The sequence below is a fragment of the Macrotis lagotis genome, chromosome 8, assembly GCF_037893015.1.
Source record: "Macrotis lagotis isolate mMagLag1 chromosome 8, bilby.v1.9.chrom.fasta, whole genome shotgun sequence".
In the NCBI taxonomy this organism is placed as follows: Eukaryota; Metazoa; Chordata; class Mammalia; order Peramelemorphia; family Peramelidae; genus Macrotis; species Macrotis lagotis.
The window spans coordinates 48,815,731-48,842,421 of NC_133665.1; the positions used below are offsets into that span (position 1 = coordinate 48,815,731).

The window sequence follows — 26,691 nt, forward strand, 5'->3', positions numbered from 1 at the left end:
GCCATTCAACTATTAAGGGACAGAACTTAGAACTTAGCTAAGAACTAGGATCCAGTTTCCTATGTACGGCACCTCGGAAGATTTCTAAGAACCTAGCCAGAAGTATATTTACTTGAATTAATATACAATCAAAATTCTAGTATGACCTCTTTCCTCTTTATTAGTTTTAGTTTGAAATTGAATTCATGTTAGAATTATACTATGAACTTAAATATTCTGCACTGAAATTTAGTGTAAAGTCATAATTTAATGAGAATTTTTGCTTCATACCATCTGGAGGTGTTCTTCAAGAGGAAAATAAAAGCTTATTCTATAAGTACATGTGAAGAAATTTTGTTTTTAGTATAAATATTACCTTAAAATCATATTTACATTATTTTACTCATTCATTTGCAAATATAGAAGTAAAATAAGTAGAAAGTATAATCTATTGAAAATCTATGATGCATAAGAAAGTCATGCATAAAAAAGGCATGTGGAAGGGAACTGAACAGAGTAATATCCTAGTTATGGGATCATGCAGAATAACATTTGAGGAGACAGTTCATTCCAGAGAAGAAGGTTATCTTAGGGTTTGAGGGAGTCTAGCAGAAGGATAAAGATAGAATTCAGGAAAAGAAACATTCTTTGTGACCAATGTTGAGAGAATTGGGTCAGTGTTACAAGAATGTACCTTATCTCATGAATTAAACTGACAGGTGCAGAATGATCAACTGCCTTTTTGAGAAATCTTTTTATAGCCTGGAGCCCTCTCTGTAAAAGGACCATTCTCCCCAATTCACCCTGAATAAAAAATTTATGTAAATAAATAAATAAATGCGAAAATTTTAACTTGCATGATTTATTTATGTATTATCTCTATATTTCCTCCCCCATTAAAGTGTCTTACAGTGTCAAGATTTTTAATAACAATTTGTTGAAGTAAATTGAATTAGAATAATTTAGACTGAATTATGACAAAGAGCAAACTAACCAATTGGAATTAGAAACAAAATTCCTTGTTTAACAATCTACCAACTTTCTTGTTATTATTATATTTCAGTTTTTGTGCTACTAAATAAGTTCATGTTTTTTCTTCCTTCTGGTATGAGCCTGAAGTCTTGATAAAACCATATAAAAAGAAGTCAAAAAGCCAAGAAATTGCATGTTTTGAGCTGATTTAAAGGATTTTTTAAAATCACCTTTTTTAATGTCATTACAGCAGACATTTAGTAAATATATTTCAAAGAAATAGTGGACCTTTTAGGTATCTGTTGCCCTGTACCTGTTCCAGCAGAATACCTCAGCCATGAGATACTCTGGACTGCTTTATAGAATCCTGGAACTAGGGGGCAGCTAGGTGGCACAGTGGATAAAGCACCGGCCCTGGAGTCAGGAGTACCTGGGTTCAAATCCGGTCTCAGACACTTAATAATTGCCTAGCTGTGTGGCCTTGGGCAAGCCACTTAAACCCATTTGCCTTGCAAAAAACTAAAAAAAAATAACAAAAAAAAAAATAAAATAGAATCCTGGAACTGACTGCAATGATCTGATTTGTGTTTAAGCCAGTCTTTGAAGGTTCAGGGAGTCCCCAAGAGGGTCTTGAGCCCAGATAATTCTACTTAACTTTACTCTTTTATATGTGCATGTAAAAAATATGTATGTATGTGTGTATGCATATTTGTGCATATATACATATTTATACAGGTATTTAAACATATGTGATAAAATTAGATTAAAATCAGTGTGATATAGTAGAAACAGCAGTAGATTTGTAAACAAAAAACCTAGCTTTAATTTATAATTGCCTCTTACCACCATTTTTAACTTTAGACCAGTCATTAAATGTCTTTGCCAAAATGAAGTCACCCAAAGACAAAGACCTTTAAAATTATTATTTCTACATATGTTCCAAATATATCTCTTAGTCATCTTTTTAGCTATTGAAAATTCTTATAAGTATTAGTGGTTATCCTGTATGTATGTTATATAGTTCGAAGGATATTTCATTCACCATTGTTTCAGCTTTCACAAATCCAAGTCTGTGAACAGAGATGCATTGTCCATTTATTGTGTGATACTTTGATGTAGCTAGTTTTCAAATATAATTTATTAACTTGTTTTTTTTTAATTTAAGGAGATGATTTTAGGAAAAAGAGAACGATGCTAGGAATTAGAATTCAGAGGTTCTAATTTGGGTTTTGGTATTGACTCTCTCCAGTTATATAAAATGAAGACTGGACTATCTAGTCTGTGAAGTCTTTTCTAACTCTAGTGATCAATTTTCTCCTATGACAAGAATATTTATGAAAACTTTTAAGTATAAAAGTTGATACTTGTTTATTTAAATAAACAGGTAATATGTAATATAATCGATGTAACATACTATATTGGTTTAAATATATATTGTTCTTTTTCTCACAGATTTGCTTTTCATAAAACCTGGTCACAAATAAAAATTAGTACTATTTTTCAACATTTTTTTTTCCTCCAAAGAGATCTCATTTTAGAGGTGTGGCTCTCCTATTGACAACATATTCTAACAATATCTAGATTTGGTCTGCTCTCTTTACTTTATATCTCTTGGTAATCACATAAGCTTCCCTATGCATGTGATTGCCAAATGTATATACACAAGTCTTATTGTTCTCTTGATCTTTAGTCCCATACCATCAATTTGTCTTTTTGGACAATTCCACCTAGATGTTTCTTAGGCATCTCAAATTCAACATGTCTAAAATTAAACTCATTATCTTCTCCCCAAAACCTGTTCTTCTACCATCATTCTTCGAAAAGTCTATATTCTACTAATTGAAGCCTTTCAATTATTTTTCAACTCTTTGTTTTCCTTCACTTCCCTTCTCCATAGTCAATTAGTTGCTAAGTTTTGGGAATTATCATCTGTTCTTTCTATTCACATGACCAGCTTCCTAATTCAAGTGCTCATAACTTCTGACTTATTCAAGTTCTCTTAACAGTTTCCTCCTTGACTCTAGTCTCTCCTTTCTAATTCATCCTCCACACAGTTACCATATTAATATTCCGAAAGCTTGAGTCTTAGAGAGTTATTCCCTTGCTCAGTACCTTCTTATTGCCTGTAGAGCAAAATATAAACACCTCTCAGTTTGACATTTAAAGTCTATGACATTTTTAACTCCAATCTCTCTTTCTAGACTGATTTCTTATTATTCCCCATCATTCATTTCAGGCTAACTGGTCTACTTGCTATTTCTCAAAATTGATATTTTATTTACTTTACTGACCTTTACATAAATTATCCTCTGTTCCTAGAGGATAATCCTCTATTCTCCTTTCTCACCTTTGCCTTTGGAGACTTTAGCTCCTGTGAAGGCTAGCAGAAGTACTGCCCCATAAAACGGGGCCTTTCTTGATCCATCTCTTGTTATTAATAATTCCATATCACTCCAAATGACTTTATATTTACTATTTTGTTGTGTTTCTCCAATAAAAAGTAAGCTTTTAAGCATAAGGATAAGCATAATTGTATTGTTTCATGTCTTATGCATAATGTAACACTTAGTATGTAATACATACTTAACACTTGTTGAATTGAATTGGGATTTAAGATCTATTCATTCTTCTCTTCCTTTTTCCCCTCCCATATTCAAAACAGGTTATAAAAAATGCTCCTGTGAAGACGTTTGCCAGTGCTACCTTCAGTTCCCTCCTGGATGTGTTTTTATCAACCACAGTTTTCCTCATTCTGTCCATCACCTGCTTCCTAAAACATGGAATGACTCCTGCCCCTCCCCCTCCAACTGCAGTTGTGATTTTCATCATTGCCATTCTGTTGGAAGTGTTCTCTCTCATCGTCTCTATTAGGTAATGGGAGCTTTAGCATGACAAATTTCTGTAGGGATTGTCTTAAAGAGTGGGAACAATATAGACCATGGATTCTCTAACTACATTTTGTTTAGGGAAAGGGGTTCCTAAATGATCCTAATTTTTTCTGGGTCAAAAGAGTATGCTTCTCTGCAAAGGCTTGCTTGGGTCTATATGAATGAAGTAAAACCTCCTAGCAGGTGGGGAATATCTCAAAGTGAAAAAGTTCTTGAAAATTTATGTTAGCACTTATTTAAAGAGGAGAAAGACCAATGACAGTTTTCCTTAGTAACTTTTATGTCTGACCAGTGAGAGAGACCTCCCTGAACAATTTCAAAGGTCCTTGACCAATGAAAAATGGAACCTTTTGAAGAATTATCCCTTCTATCTGCAACAGGACAGCACTTCTGCTATGTATGGGATGCTTCAGCCAGAGACTGTAAGCTAAAACTATGCAAAGGATCACCATGCCTAGAGAAAAGTCTAGTATAAATCAAGGAATCTAATCAGGGTATCTAATTAGCATGATTGAAAGAGAAGACCTGAGAAGTCAAACACAGAGTAAACACTAGGAGTTACTCACAGTGGACAATTAGAATATAAATTATGTCAATACTATTATGGCTAATTTGCATACTCAATGGGTACTCAAGCAGTCCTCCACATGGAGAGAAAACAAGGAAGCCTGGACATTAACAATTACTCAGGATCCTATTTTTCTCATCCAAAAAATGAATATTTACTCAAAATAAGGGGTGGCCTCCTTAACCAGCTGTGGTAATGATAGCTTGGGCTAAATCATAACTTGTGTTTGAGAGTAGGGAGACATTACTATCTGTTGCCCAGGATGCAACCTCTAGAAGTATCATTCTTCTAATAATTTTTTTAAAAATTCCATATGGTTCTTAACAATATATTATATTCATTTCATTGTTTATGTATAAATATGGAATCATGTTTCCAGTCAAATTATGAACTGTTGGTAATGGGTTTTTGATCCATTTTCTCCAGGAATAGAGCAGGTTGTTTTAAGGAAATATGATGATGGATTATTACAATTTTTATTATGTTTTTAAAAATTAACTATTACAGTGCCATTATTTTTGTGGTATTGTTGATATTTAAGTGGTCAGGGATATAAAAATCATTGATATCTCAAATTCATAAAATTCTAAGGGACTTGTAGAAATCATCTAATTAGCTTCTTACTCATAAATATTTAATCTTTTATAAAAACATTAGGATCACAGGGTCTTAGGTTTGGGCATTTGTTGTTCTGTCATGTCCAACTCTCCATGACCTCATTTTGGGTTTGTTTGTTTTTTGGCAAAGGGACTGGAATGATTTGCCATTTCCTTCTCCAGTTCATTTTACAGATGAGGAACTGAAGCAAATAGGGTATCTTGTCCAAGGTCATACAAGCTAATAAGTGTCTGAGATCAAATTTGAACTCATGAAGATCAGCATTTTTTTTTTAAATTTTGGTTCAAAGCTGTGGTTTTGTTAGCATATGGCTCTTCCTGTGTAGAAATTCCCTCTATTAATGTAGCTCCATAAATTGCCTATAACTTATCAGTTAATTAACAAGTATTTATTTAAGATTTACCAGGCACTGAGGTAGACTAGAGAGATACAAGTGCAAAGAATAAAATGATTGCTTCAGGCATTAAGAGGTCAGATGTCTGGGCAGGTTTTAACCTGAGGACTTCCTGACCTTGAGCCTGTACCTCTTATCTTTATACTCAACTCTAACTCCCAAAACAGATATAATAAGCTAGAATAATTTCATTTATTGATTATATTACAAGTTCAGTAAGATAGCTATTCCTGTACATTGCACAAGAGTCCCAAGTGTACTGTAAAATATACACAGGGACTGAATCTGTGACTGTATCATGAGAGTGGAACTCCTAGAGGTTAATGTATATACAGCTCTCTTGTATCAGACAGTTTTATGAGAAGGCGAGTTTCTTCCTATTCAGGAAGTACTCAACCAAAGCCTGAATAACCACCTTTTGCCATAGAGAGAGGATTCCTCTGTTGGTTGGAAATTTGGCCTAGAACTCTTAAGTTCCCTTCCAACTCTGAGTCTACGAAATTTGATCTAAAGCTAAATCAGTCATTTTCAGTCATGACTGACTCTTTGTGACCCCATTTGAGGTTTTCTTGGCAAAGATAATGGAGTGGTTTACTATTTCCTTCTCCAACTCATTTTACAAATGAGAAAAACTAAGACCAACAGAGTTAAATGACTTGCCCAGGTTTACTAAACTAGTAAGTGTCTGGGCCAGATTTGAACTCAAAAAGATAAGTCTTTCTGACTTCAGGTCCAGCATTCTATCCACTGGGTCACCTACCTGGCTTCCCAAAGCTAATGTATTAGCTATAATAAACAGTTAATTAATGATTAATTTTTTTTTAAAAAAACACCATTGAATTTGGAGTAGCTGGCGGGGGAGAGAAAGGAATGATTTGCATGACCCAGATACCTTTAAAAAAAAAGTCAAATTTTCCTTTTGATATATATTATCCTCCAATTAGTTAGGGTTGAGGTTTTCAGAAAAATGCCACTGACTTTAGAACAATCTTATGAAAGTATTGTATTCAATGCAAGAGGTACTTTAGTGATAACCACCATATTTCTAACTTACCATTTCATTGAGAAGCCTTGAAAACAATTTCCAGGTCATCATAACTAACCACTCCCTCAACCACCACCCCAAAAATGCTAAGACAAGCATAAACCTAACTAGACAAATTGATGTGTCATAGGACTGTGGCCAAAATGCTAAGTAGTAGGAGCATTGTAGTACAGATATAGTCAGATTCGGTGAGGGAAGATACCTAAATAATACTTATATTTTAATCTATTGCGATTTAAGAATTTGGGGACCTATTTTCCATTGGTGTCATTATGTCACCTATCAAACAAACTAATATGAAGCATAATAATTTGTCTATACACACTGCCTTTATCAAGTGACCTTGTTTCTGATTTTGTCTACTGCAGAATATACAAATTTAATGTTTTGCTCAGAAATCCAACTTAACTTGATTTTCTAAAATTGAGCTTTTAGCGCCATCTTCTGGCTCTTATTATTTAACTCATCTGTTTGCTAAAAAGTAAAAATAAGTCTAAAAAATCAAAAGTAAAATAAATAACAAATTTAAGAACTTAATTATTTGGAATCCATACCATGAATTTCTACCTCAGAGGAATCCATTTCTCATGAAAGTTAATAGTACTAGAAGATTAAACTGAAATTAAAATATAAAATCTGTCTATCAAGTAAACTTTGCTCCAACTTCCCTTTTCCAATTTATTTCATATTACTCCCTAAACTGACTTGCTAACTATTGCCTGAACTTGATTTTACATATTCTACCTCTGTGCCTTCCTGCCTAGGATTTGTTTCCTATTATTTTTACTTCATAGAATCCCTAGTTTCCCCCAAAGCTCAGTTCAGATGCTGTCATTACTATGCAAAGTTTTCCCCTCTCCATACTAGTCAGTTCTTTCTTGTTCCTTGAATTTATCTGTTTCACTTCCCATTTACTTCTCAAGCTCTCAGTTTTTTCCCTGACCAAAGTTGCTTTCTCAAAGGTTGCCAAAGATCTCTTATCTACTAAATCCAATAGCCTTTTCCCAATCCTCATCCTACTTGACCCCCTCTCCAGCTTCTGATACTCAAAATCCTCCAGGATCTTGTCTTGACTTCTAGGTCATTACTCTGCAGTTATTCAAGATCATGGGTATTTCAAACAAACAAAAATGGGATCTATGGAATATATAAAACCTTTAGAAAAGGAAATTTTATAGTTTTCCTCAGCCTTTTCCAGTGTTAAATAAACTTTATGGAAATATTAGAAAGAGTATAGAATCTCAGAGATACAAAAGTACCCCTGAGATCAAATAATACAACATGTACCTCAAGGAAGTCCCTTTAAAACATTACAAGAAGATATTATCCAGCTTCTGTTTGAAGACCCTTAGAGAAAGGGAGCCCACTACTTCCAAAAGCTATTCTATATATCTTCAGAGGTTCTCTAAAAATAGAAGAAGTTCTAGATGTGGAGTCAGAGACCCTGCATTTAAATTCTGCCTTTGCCATTTACTACTTGTGTGACTTTGAGCAAGTTGACATCTCTGGGTCTCAGATTCCTTATAGTTAAAAATGAAGGAGTCTTCCCTTTAGGTTCCTTCTAATCCTGAAATTCTAGTTATTTCTAATTGTTAGGAAGTTTTTTCTCATATCCAATCTTTATCCACCCCATTTTTTTGTTCTGTTAAGTAGGATAACTCTTCAAATTCTTGTAGACAACTATTATATCTTCTCTAAGTCTTCTGTTCTCCAGGTTAAACAACTTTAGTTCATTCAGTTGCTCCTCCAAAGTCACAATTGTGGTCCCTTTCTGCTGTATGTTTTCCAGGCTATCACTGCCTATCCTATAATAAAGTATTGGGAACAGAACACAATACTCCAGGTTTGGGTGTTGTGACCAGGGCACAGAAGGGAACCAGTGGAACTTCTTGAGCAAGCAAATGACATGGTCAGAACCATGTTTTAGAAGTATCAATTGGCAGCTGTTGGAAGGATTCTTTGGAATGGGTCAAGCCACTGGGAGTCTGTTGCCATAGTTGAAGTAAGAGATTGTAAGATTCTAAACTGGACTGGTGGCAATGTTAGCAGTGAGAATGGATTGGACTCTAAATACATTGTGTAGGGTAGTATTGACAAGACTTGGCAATGATTGGATATGAGAAGTAGAGGAAAGGGAAGGATTGAGAATAACTTTGAGGTGGCAATCCTGGTCCCTCAACAGATACAGGGAAGAAAGATTAAAAATAAAATCTGTATTATTTGAACTGCATGAAACTGTATTATATTCTCAGATAACTATTACTGGGAATTTTTATATATTAGTTATTAAATTCCCTAGTGATGATCAGAAATTAACAAGAAATTGACAGCCATACCAATAATAGAAAGGGTGATAATATAGTGCCCTCCTGATGTATTCAGGTTCCTAAAATCCATTTGGATTCACTTTCTATTCAATCACTGCTCATAGATCTCTATTATTCCTCTAAACTTACCTTAACCAGTCAGAATTAATCATGTTGTATCAGAGCAACATTTACTCAAAATAAATACAAGATATATAATAGATAAGAATCAAGCAGCAATCACTCTTGCCACCCACTTCCCAAATTGTAACCTTCCAAACTTCCAGGGAACAAGTACTCTTTCAGATCCACACTGTAATAGAACAGGGAAAAACAGGCTTGGCAATCTCCAAACTGCTATATAAGACCAACAAGCAGGGGTTTGTTTTTTTTATTGTTTTTTGAATTTTACAATTTTTCCCCCCATCTCACTTCCCTCCCCCACTCCCCATAGAAGGCAGTCTGATAGTGTTTACATTGTTTCCATACTATACACTAGTCAAAATTGAATGCATTGAGAGAGAAATCATATCCTTAAGGAAAAAATAAAATATAAGAGAGAGCAAAGTTGTATAATAAGATAACTTTTAAAAATTAAAGGTAATAATCTTTGGTCTTTGTTTAAACTCCACAGTTCTTTCTTTGGATAGAGATGGTATTCTTTATCACAGATACCCTAAAATTGTCTCTGATTGTTTCACTGATGAAATGAGCAAGTCCATTAAGATTGATCATCAACCCAATGTTGCTGTTATGATGTACAGTGTTCTTCTGGTTCTGCTCATCTCGCTCAGCATCATTTCATGCAAATCCTTCCAGGCTTCTCTGAATTTCCATCCCTCCTGGTTTCTAATAGAACAATAGTGTTCCATAACATATATATATATATATATATAGATAGATAGATAGATAGATAGATATAGATATATATATATATATAGATATAGATATACACATACATACATATAAAACAATTTGTTTAGCTATTCCCCAATTGAGGAACATTCACTCAATTTCCAATTCTTTGCTACAACAAACAGGACCGCTATGAATATTTTTGTACAAGTAATGTTTTTACCCTTTTTTTATCATCTCTTCAGGGTATAGACCTGGTAGTGGTATTGCTGGATCAAAGGGTATGCACATTTTTATTGCCCTTTGGATGTAATTCCAAATTGCTCTCCAGAAAGGCTGGATGAGTTCACAGCTCCACCAACAAGGTATTAGTGTCCCAGATTTCCCACATCCCTTCCAACATTGATCGTTGTCCTTATTGGCCAGTCTGAGAGGTGTGAGGTGGTACTTCAGAGATGCTTTAATTGGCATTTCTCTATTCAGGAATGATTTAGAGCAGTTTTTCATATGACTATGGATTACTTTGATTTCCTCATCTGTAAATTGCCTCTGCATTTCCTTTGACCATTTGTCAATTGGGGAATGGCAACAAGCAGGATTTTAAAATAACATCAAGTAAAATACAGCCTGGGTTTGCTGAACTATATGAACACAGAAATCCCAGGGCACATTCTCATCATCATCAGTGAGTTCCAAATGGGACCACAGAAATCCTATCTCTGGGGAGTCCTGCTTAGGAACCAAAAGAGTCTCAGGACCCTTTTATCTTTTCCAAATTCCCTAGCTTTCCTTCCATCCTAGCCTCTTGAAATATCTCTCTCATCTCTCACAAGAACTCTGTCTAATGTTTTGGGGCATTTTGGGTATCCAGGGAGGACTAGCAACTCTGCTATGAGGATGACACCATTTTTAGGCTGCTCCTCTATCTTTGATGTCCACTGTCACTCAACTCTTGCCTGTGGCACCAAGAAACTGTGCAGGAGCAGCAGCCATATCCCAAGAAAACTGTTTTGGCAGACAGGCTAAACCAGATTAAAGGTAACTGATAACCTCAAAACTGTCAGTGAGATGGGGCATTTCTGCCCCTAGCATATGAGGACCCCCTCATTGGGATGGATGGATGAAAACAATTTGGGCCAATGGCCATGAAGAAAGCCGGCAGGCATTGTAGAGTACTTAGAGCTTAATCGGACACTGAAAATACCAAGGTCATCCACTGCATTCTGGGCCATCTTCAGTCCTCTTGACTTTTGTCTTGCCGTGGGACATCAAGGGCTCTGGAAAAGAGAGGTAAACTGATGGCTTTGTGCAACTCTGCCTCACTTAAATTCAACTCACATGAAGATAGCACACAAGACATGATGTCACTGGTCCTTTTCAAAAATTAAGGATGTAGCCTCTTGCTACAATTGCCCATCCCAAACACCTGTGGGATCTCTGAAGAAACCCTTTATATCATCATGATATATGACATTTATAAGAGCTTTTTGATTTTCAAGGCATTTTACATATATTAGCCTATTGCTCTACTACACTATCAGCCTATTTTCCCTTTTTCTATCATCAAAGGAGCATGGAACAGATACTTAGAATTTTCTGAACTCTTTCTGTGATTAAAAGTTATCACTAAAGCACCATTCAGCCTAATCTCCATATTGAATAATCTCATTTCCATTGATTTTTCTTGTTCTCAGATAACCTACCTTTATTTGTAGCTATGTTTTGGACTTTTTTTATAAGATCTCCACATCCATTTTATACTGTGGGAACTAAAAGTTGACATACAAAAGTTGTTCTATAAAAATGATCAGACAAATATAGAGAAAATATATAAATATAGAAAAATATATAGAGAAAATATAGAGAAAAATTACCACATAGTTTTTATATTTTATATTTCTTTGTATATAGTATTTCAGTAATTCAATGATTTATAATTTCATTGATGTGGATATTTACATCGGGTTATAGAATGATGTCAAGAAAACATTTTTTCAACAGACAATACTGAGTCACTGATTTTTTTTTTCTTTTAGTAAAGAAATAACCAGATATATGCAAATTCGAAGAAGATCTGGCAAACCAGATCTATATATAAGGAAGATTAGTTTGGTAGTGGTATGAAGGCTAGATGGACAAAGAGAATGAGTAGAGGTACAAAGATCTATCAAGAGCTTTAGGAATAGTTGAGGCTTTTCCTATGTTAGTGGGAGTGGGAATAGAGAAAAAGACAGATAATAATTTGGAACAATTCTTTCAACATAAATTAAAATATACTGTGTATATCATATTATGAATACAGATTGAACTCTGATATCAATAATTTTATGCTTGTCATTTCCATTGTTGACCCAGTAGAAAAACTTAATTCATTCTATCAAGTTTTTAGCCTTCTTACCTTTCTATTTGTGGTCTGGTGGAATTGCTCTAGTTGAGTAATCTATCTGTTGTCCAATTTATTTACTACACACACACACACACACACACACACACACACACATATATATGCATACCTATTTTTATGACTGACCTACATTCAGGAAAGTAATATTTGCTGTGTATGTTAAAATTTTAATTATTTAGTGATTTTATTTGTTACAGAATGGCATTTTTCCTTGAGGAAGTTATGACTTGTACTAAGCACCTGCTGGAAGTGATAGCTGGTTGGCTACCTCGGCATTTCATTGGCGCAATCCTGGTCTCACTCCCAGCCCTTGCAGTTTATTCACATTTTACCTCTGAATTTGAAACAAACATACACGTAAGTAATTACTGTACTTGTCTATCTTGGTGGCTGCATTCTGTTGAGACTTCTATTATCTTTTCATCAATAAGCTCGAGACTTCTTTGGGCATTCTTTTAGTTATCAAGAATCTTTTTAAAAGATCATTAAATAGGGGCAGCTAGGTAGCTCAATGGATGGAACACCAGCCCTGGAGTCAGGAGGATCTGAGTTCAAATCCAGCCTCAGACACTTAATAATTACCTAGCTGTGTGACTCTAGGCAAGTCACTTAACCCCACTGCCTTGCAAAAAAAAAAAGATCATTAAATAAATGGTCCCTTTTAAAAAGTAAATTTTTGCTCAGGGTAGAGATCCAGAGATAAAGGTTCAACCTCTATCTCTTGGATAGAGAGCTCCTTAAATTTTGTTAACTAATTGACTTACAAATACTTCTTTAGTGCTTAGAAGATATTCCCAAAAGAAAAGTACAATTCAGTTATATAATAGAAGTTTAAGACTATTACTATTTTAATATTTTGTGGTTTGAATTCAAGTAGTTTGTCCCAAAGGTCTAAATAAAAACCTCGAATTCTCATCCCCCAATAATTCAATAAACATTTATTTAATGTCTTCTTAAGTACAGGAGATTATAGTAGGCACTTAGCATAGTGCTTACCCTTCGTACTTTACATAGATATGGAGTAGGATATGTATCAGCTGTTAATTTACCAAGAAAAGAACTTTTACATTGAACTCTATAATTTGCAGATTCATACCAACTTGAAAACTATGTAATCTCTAGTGCAAGCTAATGTAAAATGAGTATCTAAGGAGTTAATTGCATTTTCATGCTTCAGACCCAAATTGTTTTTTGGTTTATTCTCAGAAGGGTAAAAAAGAAGCATTATGATTATATAATGACAAACCTTCAAATGATGGTGCTTACAGACTTTTTTTTCTTTACATCAGCATAAGCTTTGGAGCCTCTTGGGAAACTTGATATAAACTTGTCATTTTAAACTTGTTGAAAATTATAGGTATAAAAATGACAGCCTCTTTTAACAACTTTAATATCAAATTTAATATATTAGTATTGAACATAAAAAAACTTAAAATATTTAATAACAGTATAACCTTGTTAAAATGTGTTAGAGAATTCTACTGAGAGGACAAAAGAAGGTTAATAATGTGGAACTGGTTTATCAGGGAAAACTTCATACAGGGAACTGGAACTTGAATTTTGAGTAGTATTTGAATAAATACAGCATGCTGGGGAGGAGGATGGAGTAAGAGCATGAATAAAGATTTAGGAACAGAAAGTGTCTGGTATAGTAAAAGGAGCACTAATGACAAAGACCTAGATTCTAGTCCCAGTAGTGCCATTAATTGAATATATGATCTTGGACAAATCATTTCTTCTCTGGGCCTCAGTTTCCTTAATTGTAAAACAACTTCTGAAGCCCATTCTTGATCCAGGGTTCTATGTTGTTATTTGGTCTTAGGCTAGGTAACTTTTTAGGAGATCTGTGTCTCTTTCACATAATTATATTCACTGGCAGCTAGATGCCATTGTCAGGAGGACCTGAGTTCAAATATAGCCTCAAACACTTAACTAGCTGTGTAATCTTGGGCAAGTCACTTAACCCTAACTCCCTAACATCCAGGGTTGTCTCCAGTCATTCTGGTCCATATCTGACCATAAGACCCAAATGGCTCTGGAGGAGAAAAATGAGGCTGGTGACTTAGCACAGCCCCCCACCCCCCACTCAAATCCAGTTTACTTGCTTGTCATGGCATTACCTCCCCTGATGTCATGATCTCTTCAAGAATGAAGGGTAAACCGCCAATATTCACTGAATAATATTACTCAGTTAAACTCATATAATAGGAAGTTCTATTGAAATTGTGAGTTAAATTTGAAATTGCTTCTTTTTTTTCATTACAGTATACCATGTTTATGTGCTCTGCAATTCTGATCACCATTGTGCAATATTGTAATTTTTGCCAGCTAAGTTTCTGGATGAGATCATCATTAGCAACAATTGTTGGAGTTGTGCTTGTCATTTTACTCTATGTCTCTTTATGTCCAGACAGGTAAGTTATGGCTTTGACACATCAAAGCGGTCACTAAGACAAATTGCCTTCAGTACCAGTGCTTACTCTGAATTCAATAATGAAATAAAAAATGACAGTATCCTAAATATGGGACACTGCATATAAAGTCAAAATTTGTTCAATACATAGGTTTGAATGCTTTTCTTCTTCCTTTTTTTATTCTTTATTTTAAGCACTCTCTGAAAAGGGAGAAGAAAGAGTATTTTGGGAAATACAGATAAAAATATGTTATTGTAATATAAAAATAAAAATATTAATAAATTTTAGACATAATCTGTTTAACAATAGTTGCACACTAAGTCAATTGTCCATACCCCTTTATCAACTGATAAATTCCATTGTTAGAAACTTGAGAATGTGGTAAATATGTGTACACATATATATTTTAAGATATCTAGTCAGAGATTATCATTACATTGTTATTATCATTACAAAAAAACAAAAAGATACTAAGTCCAAAAATAGGGGAAAGTTAAGTAAACTGTGGTATAGGTCTTGTTAGTAGATGGCATTCATTCTTTCATATAACCATGACTGAACTGCATTTTAAATGTGGGGCCCTTGAAGAAAAACCTTCACTTATTGTTCTCCATCATTAACTAATACCGTCAGCTTATAGACCCATAGATTTAGAACTTAAAGGAATCTTAGAGATCATTGAACCCAACTTTAATTTTGTAGATGAGGAAATTGAACCCCATAATTTTGTAGATGAGGAAATTGAATCCCAGAAAGGTTAAATAATTTGTCCAAAGTCACATAGTAAGTAAAAGATCTAAAATTCAAACCATGTCTTCTAACTTTAAACCCCATGGTCTTTCCACTGTTCCATGCTGCTTACTATTCAAATGGAAAATCATACAATAGAGTTGACAGTTGAGACTTCATAAAGAAGTCAGTGTTCTTCCACATGGGATAAATCCTAGTTTGGCTCATTACTCTAATTCTGTCTCCACTGCCTGTCTTGATATAGTTTCCTATTGGTCATTGGACAGAAGTTGGGCTTCTGGTAAAAACAAATAGAGTGACAGCCTTATCCCTCCCCCTAGTCAACTTACAACTTGTTCTGTGCTCTCTTCTGCCTTGTTCAATCTGTCTTCTTCAAGGAGAGGCTAGAAATCCCCAAAGTTCTCAAAATTAACAGGAATCTTATAGATAATGTAGTCTAACTCCTACCTGTAGTCATCTTTTTGACATTGCTAATAAGCTTCTGATTTAAGACCTCCAGTGACTGAGGATTCTTCACACATCAGCCCATTCGTTACTGGGCAGTTTTAATGTAGCCAGGATGGCTAAGACGTTTTTCCTTGTATTGAACTAAAATTCTATCTTGCCATAATCCTTGCCAATTCTGATCTCTAGGGATAAGCAAAATATGTTTACTCTTTTCTCCATTATCTTTGAGAAACAACATGATATAATGGAAAAAGAAGTGGCTTTAGGAGATGAAACATATTTTCACACCTACTCAGGTATCATTTGCTAAAATAAAAGCAAAAAAAGTTTAAGGTACTGTTCCAGAGGTTTGCTAATGAGAAATATACCCTTTCCCACCCCACCATAACTGAGCTGGATATTCAAGGCCTTCTACCATATGGCTCCAATCTACCTTTCTAGCCTTATTTTACACTATTTCATTTTCTCCTCTTTCTCCTCTCACATTGTTCAGTCTTGTCCCACCTTCTCCCACTTTTTACATTAACATGTGTTTCTTCCTGAAATGGCTTCCTTCCACATCTCTGCTAAAATTGTTCTCTTCCTTCTAAGCCCAATCAAATTACCACCTCCTTGTCCTTTCAGACAGAAATTACCTTTCCCACCTTGAATTCTTCCCATTTCTCTATGACCTTCCTTGTCTAATAGCCTTTGGGTCTGTGTGCATTACCCTACTAGACGGGTAAGTGTCTTGAGCACAGGCACTATGTCTTGTTTTATCTCCTCTACATCTGGCACAGGATTTTACACATAAGAGCTACTTACTGAATATTTATTAAATTGGCCTTATTAAAAATCAACAAGGATACAGTAGTACTGTCACATTAGGTGGCCGGACAGGATGCTCCATAAGAATGGTAGAGACTTTTTTTTTTTAAGTCACTTGTTTAGATCGTAGAGAGGGTCTTTTTTTGATAAAATTGAGATTTGCTTGGTCTTGAGTGTTTTTTAAATAGCTCTTCATTCTTTTATTTGAGAAAGATGACTCTCTTCAAACAACATGTTAGTCTTCACCTGCTTTCACCCATCTTTAGTTTTTCCCCTGGAAATGTGTATGTATAAAGATATTTAGGATTTTTAGCTACTAGCAGGTTGTGTATATTTCAAAAAAAATGAAGGAAATCAGTTCTGAGTTTTCAAATATTTCTTTTCTGTATGGGTTTGCTACATATAATTATGCAACTGTATAATTTTAGTATGGGATATGAAGTCTTCTTAGCAGTTATGTTTTTCTTTTATTACTCTCAATTAGGAGTTTTGGTTAAACTGTACTAATATAATATTGTCTTTAACTGCTAACTATCTCAAAATTTCAAAAACTTGAGAAATCTGTTGATTAATCATCAAGTTGCTTTCAAAAATGCCTTTATTTTTAAAATTCTGTTTCCCTGCATTTGCATTTCAGTTACATAGAAATAGCCCACTTAGATGCAGTACAGAATTTCAGGTAAGTTTTTTGTACTATATATTTCTTTGAAAAATGACAGTGATATATGGTGAAAACAATCCTTAACAGGGATTGTGTAAAATTTTTATTTGACTATATTCATTTGTTAATAAGGAGAATTTTTAACAGGAGGTGGGAGTGGCTGGGAGGAGGAGGGGAAGCATTCTGGAAGGAAAGTGGATGGTTAGTGCAAAAAAGATGCAAAAAGAAGAAGAAAAGAGTATCAGTAAAACATATTTAAAATAAAAAAAAGAATGGTTCAGAGGGGGACATGGACAAATGGGCACAATGTTAGAATTATCATGCTAAATTTAACATGCTTTTTAAAAAAACAGACTTATGCAATAGAGATTCATGGTTTAATTGACAATCTTCTTTTTCTTTTCTTACTTGTATTTGTGTATTTTGATGTTTAAGTTCATAACAAAAATAATTTTTTTAAATCTCCCACAAGCAGAAGATCTCAGTTCAAATCCCATTTATGTTCTTCCTAGCTCTGTGAACCTGGACAAATAAATTTTCTGTGCCTCAACTTTTCTATCTGTAAATAGTAATAAATACTTTCATTGCCTATCTCAGGGTTTTGGGGAACAAATTATTTTGTGGACTTTAAAACTCTATATAAATATGAATTGTATATTATAAAGAGATCAGAAAGTTATTTGCTTTTATTTATTTTTTTCTAATTCCTAGTTATATCATAGCTTATCTATGATTCTCCTGAAAATATATTCATTGGGGAGACTTTGGTCAGGATACTTCTGATTAGGTAGCCTCATCTCCAACCAAATTGATGTGACAGAAGGGGCAAGTAACAAAGAGGTAAGGTGGGAATACCTTGAGTACAAAGAAGGATTTTCACTTTGTTATATGTTTACAAAATATGAAGGAGTTCTTCCTTGATGGAATTAGAACAGTTTGCCAAAGATTAACTACATCCCAGATGGTCTTTAAAATCCAACTTCCCAGGCCTAACAATAATTGAGGCAAGAGAACTTTGTAAAACCTGATCTTGGAAGTAGAGAGACCTACCTATAAAGGAAGTACCTAGCTCTTGAAAAGAGATCACTCTGCATTTCTTTGTGTTCCTCTGTTAAAGGGCATTATTTTGCAGAAAGATACTTGTCCAACAGAGGTACAGCACCCAGAAAGGAGTAGAGACAGGGAATCAGTAAGGAGAATGACCCCTGACAACAGAGAAAATAAGCAGCTTATCAGTGTTGGAAGTCAAGCTATTGAGAGAAGCAGGCTTAGGGACCTCAAGCAAACTTCCCAAGAAAGATGCTGCACTCAGGTAAGGAGCCTAAGGACTGTGAGAAGAAATCATCAGGGCTCTGAAGTGACAGAGGCATGGAGGCCTTGGCCATATCTGTTCCTTGTGTATATCTCATTACCAGTGGATGTGCCCATTCTTCTTCTCAATGCTGTACATATTTGTAATAAAGTATACCTTAGGCTGATGTGGAGGATGTTTTGTAGCTGCTGTTCTTGCTATACCATCTTAGTAAATGCCTTTGTTTTGACCAAGTTGTGTTTCATTGATGACTTTTAAAAGTAAATCCACTGTTTGGGGCTCCTGAACGACTGCTTTAAATGTAGACCCAAAATTTTAGGAATTCTCTTGTGTTCAACATCCTACAAAGAACCTGGGGAGGTGTCTTGCCCCCTAAGTATGATTTGGAGGGTAGAACAAAAGGGCTACATATTCATATATTATGAAATTTTCCCAAAGAGTTTTTGTGCACAAAAACTCTTGTCTGTACTTTTGGACCACCATACACAAAAAAACACAAACATAAATTTTGGCTAAAATCACCACAAATTCTTTATGCTTTTAGTATTCTAAAATAGGAATGGAATTTTTTAACACTTTGTATAATGTATAAATATTACTCTTCTAGAAATTGTCATGGTTGAAGCAATTGTTTTTGGTACACCTGTCCTTTAGAGAAAAAATAGTTGCAATCTAGCCAAGCTGGCTATAGAATTAAATTATTTATGTTAAGTAAATACTATATGTTAAAGTATTTTCATCTGTCATTTAAAAAATGAATATACATTTCTACAAGTTCTGCTGCAGTCTTGTTTCTCTGTTAGCTGCTTTTGCATACAATATACTCTTCCTTCAAAGTCATATAGCCTTTCTCCTCATCTTACTCTGGTTATATTGCAATTCCCTTTAAGTCAAGGAATTACTAAGGACTTATCATCAGCTCCTAAATCATACCTCTTTCCCCATATCATTCCTCCTATCTCTTCAGCTACCTGAAATGGATCCTTGGGTCAACTCTATTTTAGTCCATTTCAAAGATTGAGACTGAGTTACTTAAGTAATGAAAAACTTAGCAGGAGCTATCCCCAAAGCAATTGGACAGATAATATAGGAGTCTAGGTATATTCTTTTTCCACCCTTTCTCCCATGACAATTCAGGTGTAATGGTGATTTTTTTTCCAGCTGATGCATTTTGTTATGAAAAACTAATTACTTCTCAATAAAAAAAAAAACCCTCCATATTGTTTCTCCACCCAAAAAAGACTAAGTACAATTATAGTGATTTAGACTGATAGGTTATATGACTTCCTATTTTTATAGTTTGCCATTTTACAAAATGTAGGTATGTTTTGAACTTAGTACTTTGGAACTAACATTGTCCATTGTATTTGATCTGAGATTTGTTTCTTTTACTGATGCTTCGCTTTGCATTATTGCCATGGTGTACATTGTTCTTTGGGTTCTGCTTTCTTTACTCGGTATCAGTTCATTAAAAGTTTTCTCCTTTTTCTCAGACTTCTAAATATTCATTTTTATGCCTACTATTCCTTTATAGACTCATCCCAATTTGTGTAAAATATACTTTGATTCCATATTTTTACTATTATATATAATTCTGCTCTGAATATTTTTATACAGGGAACTTGTCTTGCTGGCATTACCTTCAGGGTATAAACCTAATAAAAGAATAGTTGGATCAGAGAGTTTGAACATTTTAAATAAATTTCATTTTGTCATTCAAAATATTTTCCAGAAAAGGTGGACAATTCACAGTTCTATCAGCATTAAATGATTTATTCAACAAACATTTATAACCATGTGCTATATACAAGGCATTGTACTAAGTTGTAGGGATACAGAGCAAAGATGAAAGCAGCTTATTCTGTTGAGGGAATACAACATGTAAATCTACTTAAGTGCAAGATCTTTTGAGGAGGACAAATACTAGTAACTGGAAAGGGGATGGAGAGATCAGGAAAGGTTTCCAGTTACTAGGAGGCTGTACCTGAGATGAACTTCAAAAGAAGTGTAGTGTTTTTTTTTCCCCTTAGAGCAGTTCAAGAGGTGGGCATCCTATCTCAGGCCAGAAATCAGGAGCAGAGCTGGGAAGGGAAATCCAGATTGTCAAAAGTCATATTAAAATATTCTCCAAATCACTAATAATTATAGAAATACAAATTAAAACAACTCTGTGTTTTATTTCATACTCATAAAATTAGCATAAATGACAATTGTTGGAGTGGCTGAGGGAAAATATGTATTCTATTTTCCCACTCTTGGTAAACCTATGAATTGGTACAGTCATTCTGAAAAGCATTCAAAAAATAGCACTAAATTACATATTTGACTCAGATTCTGCTATTGGCTTATTCCCCAAAAAGATCAAAGAAAAAGGAAAATTATTTGCATGTCCAAAATTATTTATAGCATCTCTTTTTGTAATAAGAAAGAACTGGAGACTCAGGGATGTCTATCAGTTTGGTAATGGCTGAACAAATCATAGTCTATGAATATAATGGAATATTATTGTACCATAAGAAATATTCAAAGAGATGGATTCCAAGAAATTAAGAAAACAAGTGTGAACTGATGCAGAGTGAAATTAGAGCCTGAAGAACAATTTATTCAATAATAGATTTGGGAAGAAAAATAACTTTGAAAGACTTTTAAAAACTCTTAATTAATGCATTTACCAATCATAATTCCAGAGGACTGATGATAAAGTATGCTAACCACTTTCTGATTAAAGAAGTAATGGATTAAAGGTGAAGAATGAAATATACATGGTCAATATACAGATTTGTTTGGCTTGATTATACATATTTGTTATAAGAATTTGTTTGACTTTTTTTTCAGTTGAGGGCAGAGGGAATTGGGGAGAAGGTGAGATTAATATTGCCAAAAGAAATAAAAAGAATATCATTGGGGTGGCTAGGTGGAACAGTGGACAGAGCATCAGCCCTGGATTCAGGAGTACATGAGTTCAAATCCAGCCTCAGACACTTAATAATTACCTAGCTGTGTGACCTTAGACAAGTCACTTAACCCCATTGCCTTGCAAAAAACAAAACAAAACAAAACAAGAAGAATGTCATTGAAGAAGGTTTAAATACACAGAAAAGAACAGAATGAACAAAAGAAACAGACAAACAGGAGAGATTTGAAAGTTACATGTTGAATCTATACTTATAAGGAAAAGTAAGCTATATTTAATAGAGATTAACAACTTAAAATTCTATCTTCTTTTTCTGTTCTCCTTTGTATATGGAAATGCTTAATTTATTGGGTGTTCAAATTCAGAATTACTTAAAAAAAAGAAATTTAAAAAAGCATATGGGTTGGAGACAGTGGAGAGAAGCAGAGGTACCTCTGGCTACTACTCAAATTCAGTAGCACATCCTATCAGTATTCAGCTGGAGGGAGAAGACTTGATCTCTTCTGATTCTCACTGTCTTCTGTGAAGCTTATTGGATCACAGATGAAGGGATCTGCCTGTATAGCTCCTTCTTATGGACAAGGATGACCTCAGTGTTCTCTTCTGATTTCTCTGCTTGTAAAAACAGTCCCAGCAAGTCGGAGTTCAAAGATGTCACCAAACTGTGGACTTAAGAATAGTGTGTGCTTGAGACTTCTGCCTCTAGAGCAGAATCATGATGCAGGTGCTGTCTTCTTTTCCACATCAAATATTTTGCAGCTTTAAAAAAATCAGCCTGGAGTACACTTGAATTTTGTAGTTATATAGTAAACGTATCAAAAGAACATCAATACTTTAACATAATGAGGATAATCATTTCAGCATTCCAGCTAATCATCCCACAGAATCAATGATAGAAAATGTTCATTAACAATATGCATAGGAGGCATTGCATAATACAAACCATCACTTGATGCTTCTAGGAAAGGAGATTCTGTATACTATGTCACCTAACCATTCTATTCATTCAGGGGGAGAGGACTAAACCAAAGACTGACTAAATGACTAAATTATATGCAGGACATTTTACATTCATACACACACACACACACACACACACACACACACACACACACACACACACAAAGATAGATAGATGATAGATAGATAGATAGATAGACATTTTACATTCATAAACACACACACTAGATAGACAGACATATACATGCACACACACACACATATAATGTTCAGGCAAATAACCATAAACAATTTTTAAAACTCACTTAGCTAGCTGTAATATTGATAGGTCTATAGAGAAGAAATTTAAGTATGAACATTAGCATAACGTGAACAAAACAGTACATAGCTAATAAATTTTTACTATACTTAAAGCTTTTACATAGACATATAACAAAACCCAATAAGCATATTAAGTTGCATACAGTAACTTTCCATGGGCAGTCTCTAATGTTCCTGGACTCTTTGTCTAACTACTTCCAGTTCACTGGTAGCATCATGCTAATTTGGATATAGTTTGAATGGATCTAGCATTCTTGTGACCCCCTGACATCTCTGTTCCTATAATTGAGCTGGCTGATAATAGGAGCTGATAATCTTCATCACTATGCTGCCTGTCTGTATTTCCTTCCTCTATAGGTTGTCTCTGTGCCCTAGGATTCTCTATATTACTAGTTCTAGGTATGAAAAGAGTTAGGTATCTCTTGGTTCAGTCCTCTTCCCCTGACTGATCAGAATGGTTAGGTGACAATAGTATACAGAATCACCTTTCCTAGAAGCATCTCTTTCAGAGTCCATATCTGATTCCCACAGTTTTTGAACAACTGTAGGTGTTCTCTTTTGCTCAGAGAGACCATTAGAGTAAGTGCCCATTGATTCTTTTAAGCTTTTCATCAGGAAATCCCATTATTCTTCTTTGGACAATAAGTGGCTACAGTGAATTTTCTCTCAAGGTCTCCTCCACTACCTAGGGCTATCCTGTAAAACAGGCAACTTACCTAATCTCTCAGTTTCATTTTATGGGTCAGCTTTCCATAGATCTGCTAACTTATGTGTCCCTTGATCATCAAAGCCTCTCAATAGATTTCTCTCTCCTTACTGGAGGGTTTGACAATAGAATCAGGCATCAAACTAACTTTTATTTCTGTCAGAATTCTGACTGGTTGTGGCTCTTTGATTTCCATTTTTCAGCTTCTCTCAGCTGAAAGATTTACTTTGTTCTTCTGAAAGCACAAATAAATAGATTGGCATAGTTATTAACCAAACATAAGTAAATATGATATAAAACAAGAAGTCTTATGATATATACAAATTGTCTTGTCTCTTTTCTTCTCTAGACTTCTCTAAACAGCTCTATGAATATTCTATGAAAGTGTGCGAGTATAGGATCCCAGCTTATTATTATTGCTTGCAGTATTTTACTTTTGGTTTTTGCAAAACAATAGGGATAAGTGACTTGCCCAAGGTCACATAGCTAGGTAAATATTAAGTGTCTCAGATATGACCTTTTTTTAAATTTAATTTATTTATTTTCCCATTACCACAATAGTCTTGTTGTAAAAATAAACATAATCCCCTCTCCCCCCACATAGATAGAGGAATGTCAAGAAAAATTAAGAGAAATAGAAAAAAAATGTACTTCAGTTTGTATTCAGATACCATTGGCTCTGTCTCTGGGATTGATCGCTTTCTTTATCATAAGTCAATCAGAGAAGTTGTTTCAATGTTTCCCCCCACACACAGTTGCTATTGCTAACTATATTTTTCTCCATTCTATTCCTCTCCACTCCCATTTTTCTATCCTCTCTCACCTTTCACCTTGTCCCACCTCAAAAGTGTGTTATATCTGACTACTCTCTCCCACAGTCTTCCCTTTCCTATATCACCCATACCCCTCCCATCCCCCATCTCCTTTCTCCCCTCCTTTCCTTTTTTCTCTAGAGTAAGACTATACTCTATTGAGTGTGTATATGTTATTTTCTCTCTGAGCCACTTCCAATAAGAATGAAGGCTCACTCATTCTCCCTCATCTTCCTCCCCTTCCATTTCATTGCAAAAAATTTTTCTTGACTCTTTTGCATGAAATATCTTAACCTATTCCACCTTTTCTTTCCTTTTCTCCCAATACATTCCTTTTTTGCCCATTGACTCCATATTTTAATATATTATATCTTCATATTCAGCTCCCTTCTGACCCTTGTCTATATATGCTCTTTCTAGCTGCTCTATTAAATGAGAAGGTTCATTTGAGTATTATCAGTATCTTCTTCCCATGTAGGTATACAATCGGTTCAGCATCATTAAATCTCTCATAATTTACCCTTCTTGTTCACCCTCTCTGTGCTTCACCTGAATCCTGTACTAGAAGATCAAACTTTCTGTTCAGCTCTGGTTGTTTAAACAGGAAAGTTTGAAATTCCCCAATTTTGGGCAGCTAGGTGGTGCAGTGGATAGAGCACCAATCCTGGAGTCAGGAGGACTTGAGTTCAGATCCAGCCTCAGACACTTAATAATTGCCTAGCAGTATGATTTTGGGCAAGTCACTTTTTTTTTTGCTTTAGTTTCTTTTTATCTTCTTTTTAAATTATTAATATTTTATTTATTTTCCAATTATATACAGAAGTAGCTTTTTGTAAGATTTTTTTTGGTAAGGTTTTGAATTTTATAATTTTCCCCCCACCCTCCCTTCCCCCCATCCCCCCACAAAGGAAAGTCTGATAGTCTTTAAATTGTGTCCATGCTATATATTAATCAAAATTGAACGTGTTGAGAGAGAAATGATATGCTTTGAGAGAAAATAAAATGCTTGAGATTGCAAAATTATGTAGTACATAAGATACTTTAAAAAAATTGAAGATAATAGACTTTGGTCTTTGTTTAAACTCCATGGTTCTTTTTCTGGATACAGATGGTATTCTCCATCACAGGTACTCTAAAATTATCCCTGATTATTGCATTGATGGAATGAGCAAGTACATTAAGGTTGATCATCACCCCCATGTTGCTGTTAGGGTGTACAATGTTCTTCTGGTTCTGCTCATCTTGCTCAGCATCAGTTCAAGGCAAGTCACTCTTTAACCCCATTGCTTTAAATAAAATTTTTTTTGAATTTTTAAAAAATTTTTTGCAAATGATATGATGGTATACCCAGAGAATCCTAAAACGTCATCTAAAAAACTACTAGAAATAATTAGCAACTTTAACAAAGTAGCAGGATATAAAATAAACCCTCATAAATCCTCAACATTTCTATATATGACTAACAAGATACAGCAGAGAGAGCTAGAAAGAGAAATCCCATTCAAAGTAACCTCAGACAAAATAAAATACCTGGGAGTCTACCTGCCAAGGCAGACTCAAAAACTTTTTGAAAACAATTACAAGACTCTTCTCATGCAAATAATATCAGATTTAAATACCTGGATAAGCATCAACTGTTCATGGATAGGTTGAGCTAATATAATAAAAATGACAATTCTACCAAAACTAAACTACTTATTTAGCGCCCTCCCAATCAAAATTCCAAAAAATTACTTTAATGAGTTAGAAAAAGTTGCAAGTAAATTTATATGGAGAAATAAAAAGTTAATAATTTCCAGGGATTCAGTGAAAAAAAGCGCAAAAGAAGGTGGCTTAGCCTTACCAGATCTATAATTATATTATAAAGCATCAGTCCTCAAAACTGTCTGGTAGTAGGTAAGAAATAGAGTCATGGATCAGTGGAATAGACTAGGTGCAATAGCAGGAAATGATTATAGTAATCTGCTATTTGATAAACCCAAAGAGTCCAGCTATTGGAATAAAAACTCTCTCTTTGATAAAGACTGTTGGGAAAATTGGAAGTTAGTATGGAAGAAACTTAGATTAGACTAACACCTCACACCCTATACCAAGATAAGATCCAAATGGATACAGGATCTAGTCATAAAAAACAATATTATAAGCAAACTAGAAGATCAAGGAGTAGTTTACCTGTCAGATCTATGAAAGGGAAACAGTTTATTACCAAGGAAGAGATAGAGAACATCATTCAAAACAAACTAGATAATTTTGATCACATTAAATTAAAAAGCTTTTGCAGAGAGAAAACCACTGTAACCAAGATCAAAAGAAATGTAGTAAATTTGGAAACAATTTTTGCAGCTAGTATCTCTGACAAAGGACTCATTTCTAAAATATACAGAGAACTGAGTCAAATTTTCAAAAGAACAAGCCAATCCCCAGTTGACAAATGGTCAAAGGATATGCAAAAGACAAAAAAACAAAATCTAAATGCCAAGGCAATTTACAATCAAAGCAATCCATAGTCATATGAAAAATTGCTCCAAATCATTACTTATTAGAGAAATGCATATTAA

At 34.5% G+C, this 26,691-nt stretch overlaps 1 protein-coding gene across 2 annotated transcripts in view; it reads left to right on the forward strand.

The window, feature by feature from the left end:
- Positions 1-26,691, forward strand: part of ADCY9 (adenylate cyclase 9) — a 248,917-nt gene that overhangs the window by 195,604 nt on the left and 26,622 nt on the right. For both annotated transcript variants that reach the window (XM_074196856.1, XM_074196857.1), the window contains exons 6-9: positions 3,614-3,822; positions 12,227-12,386; positions 14,295-14,443; positions 17,085-17,126. In XM_074196856.1, the coding sequence (XP_074052957.1) occupies positions 3,614-3,822; positions 12,227-12,386; positions 14,295-14,443; positions 17,085-17,126 (560 nt within the window). The remainder of the gene's footprint in view (positions 1-3,613; positions 3,823-12,226; positions 12,387-14,294; positions 14,444-17,084; positions 17,127-26,691) is intronic.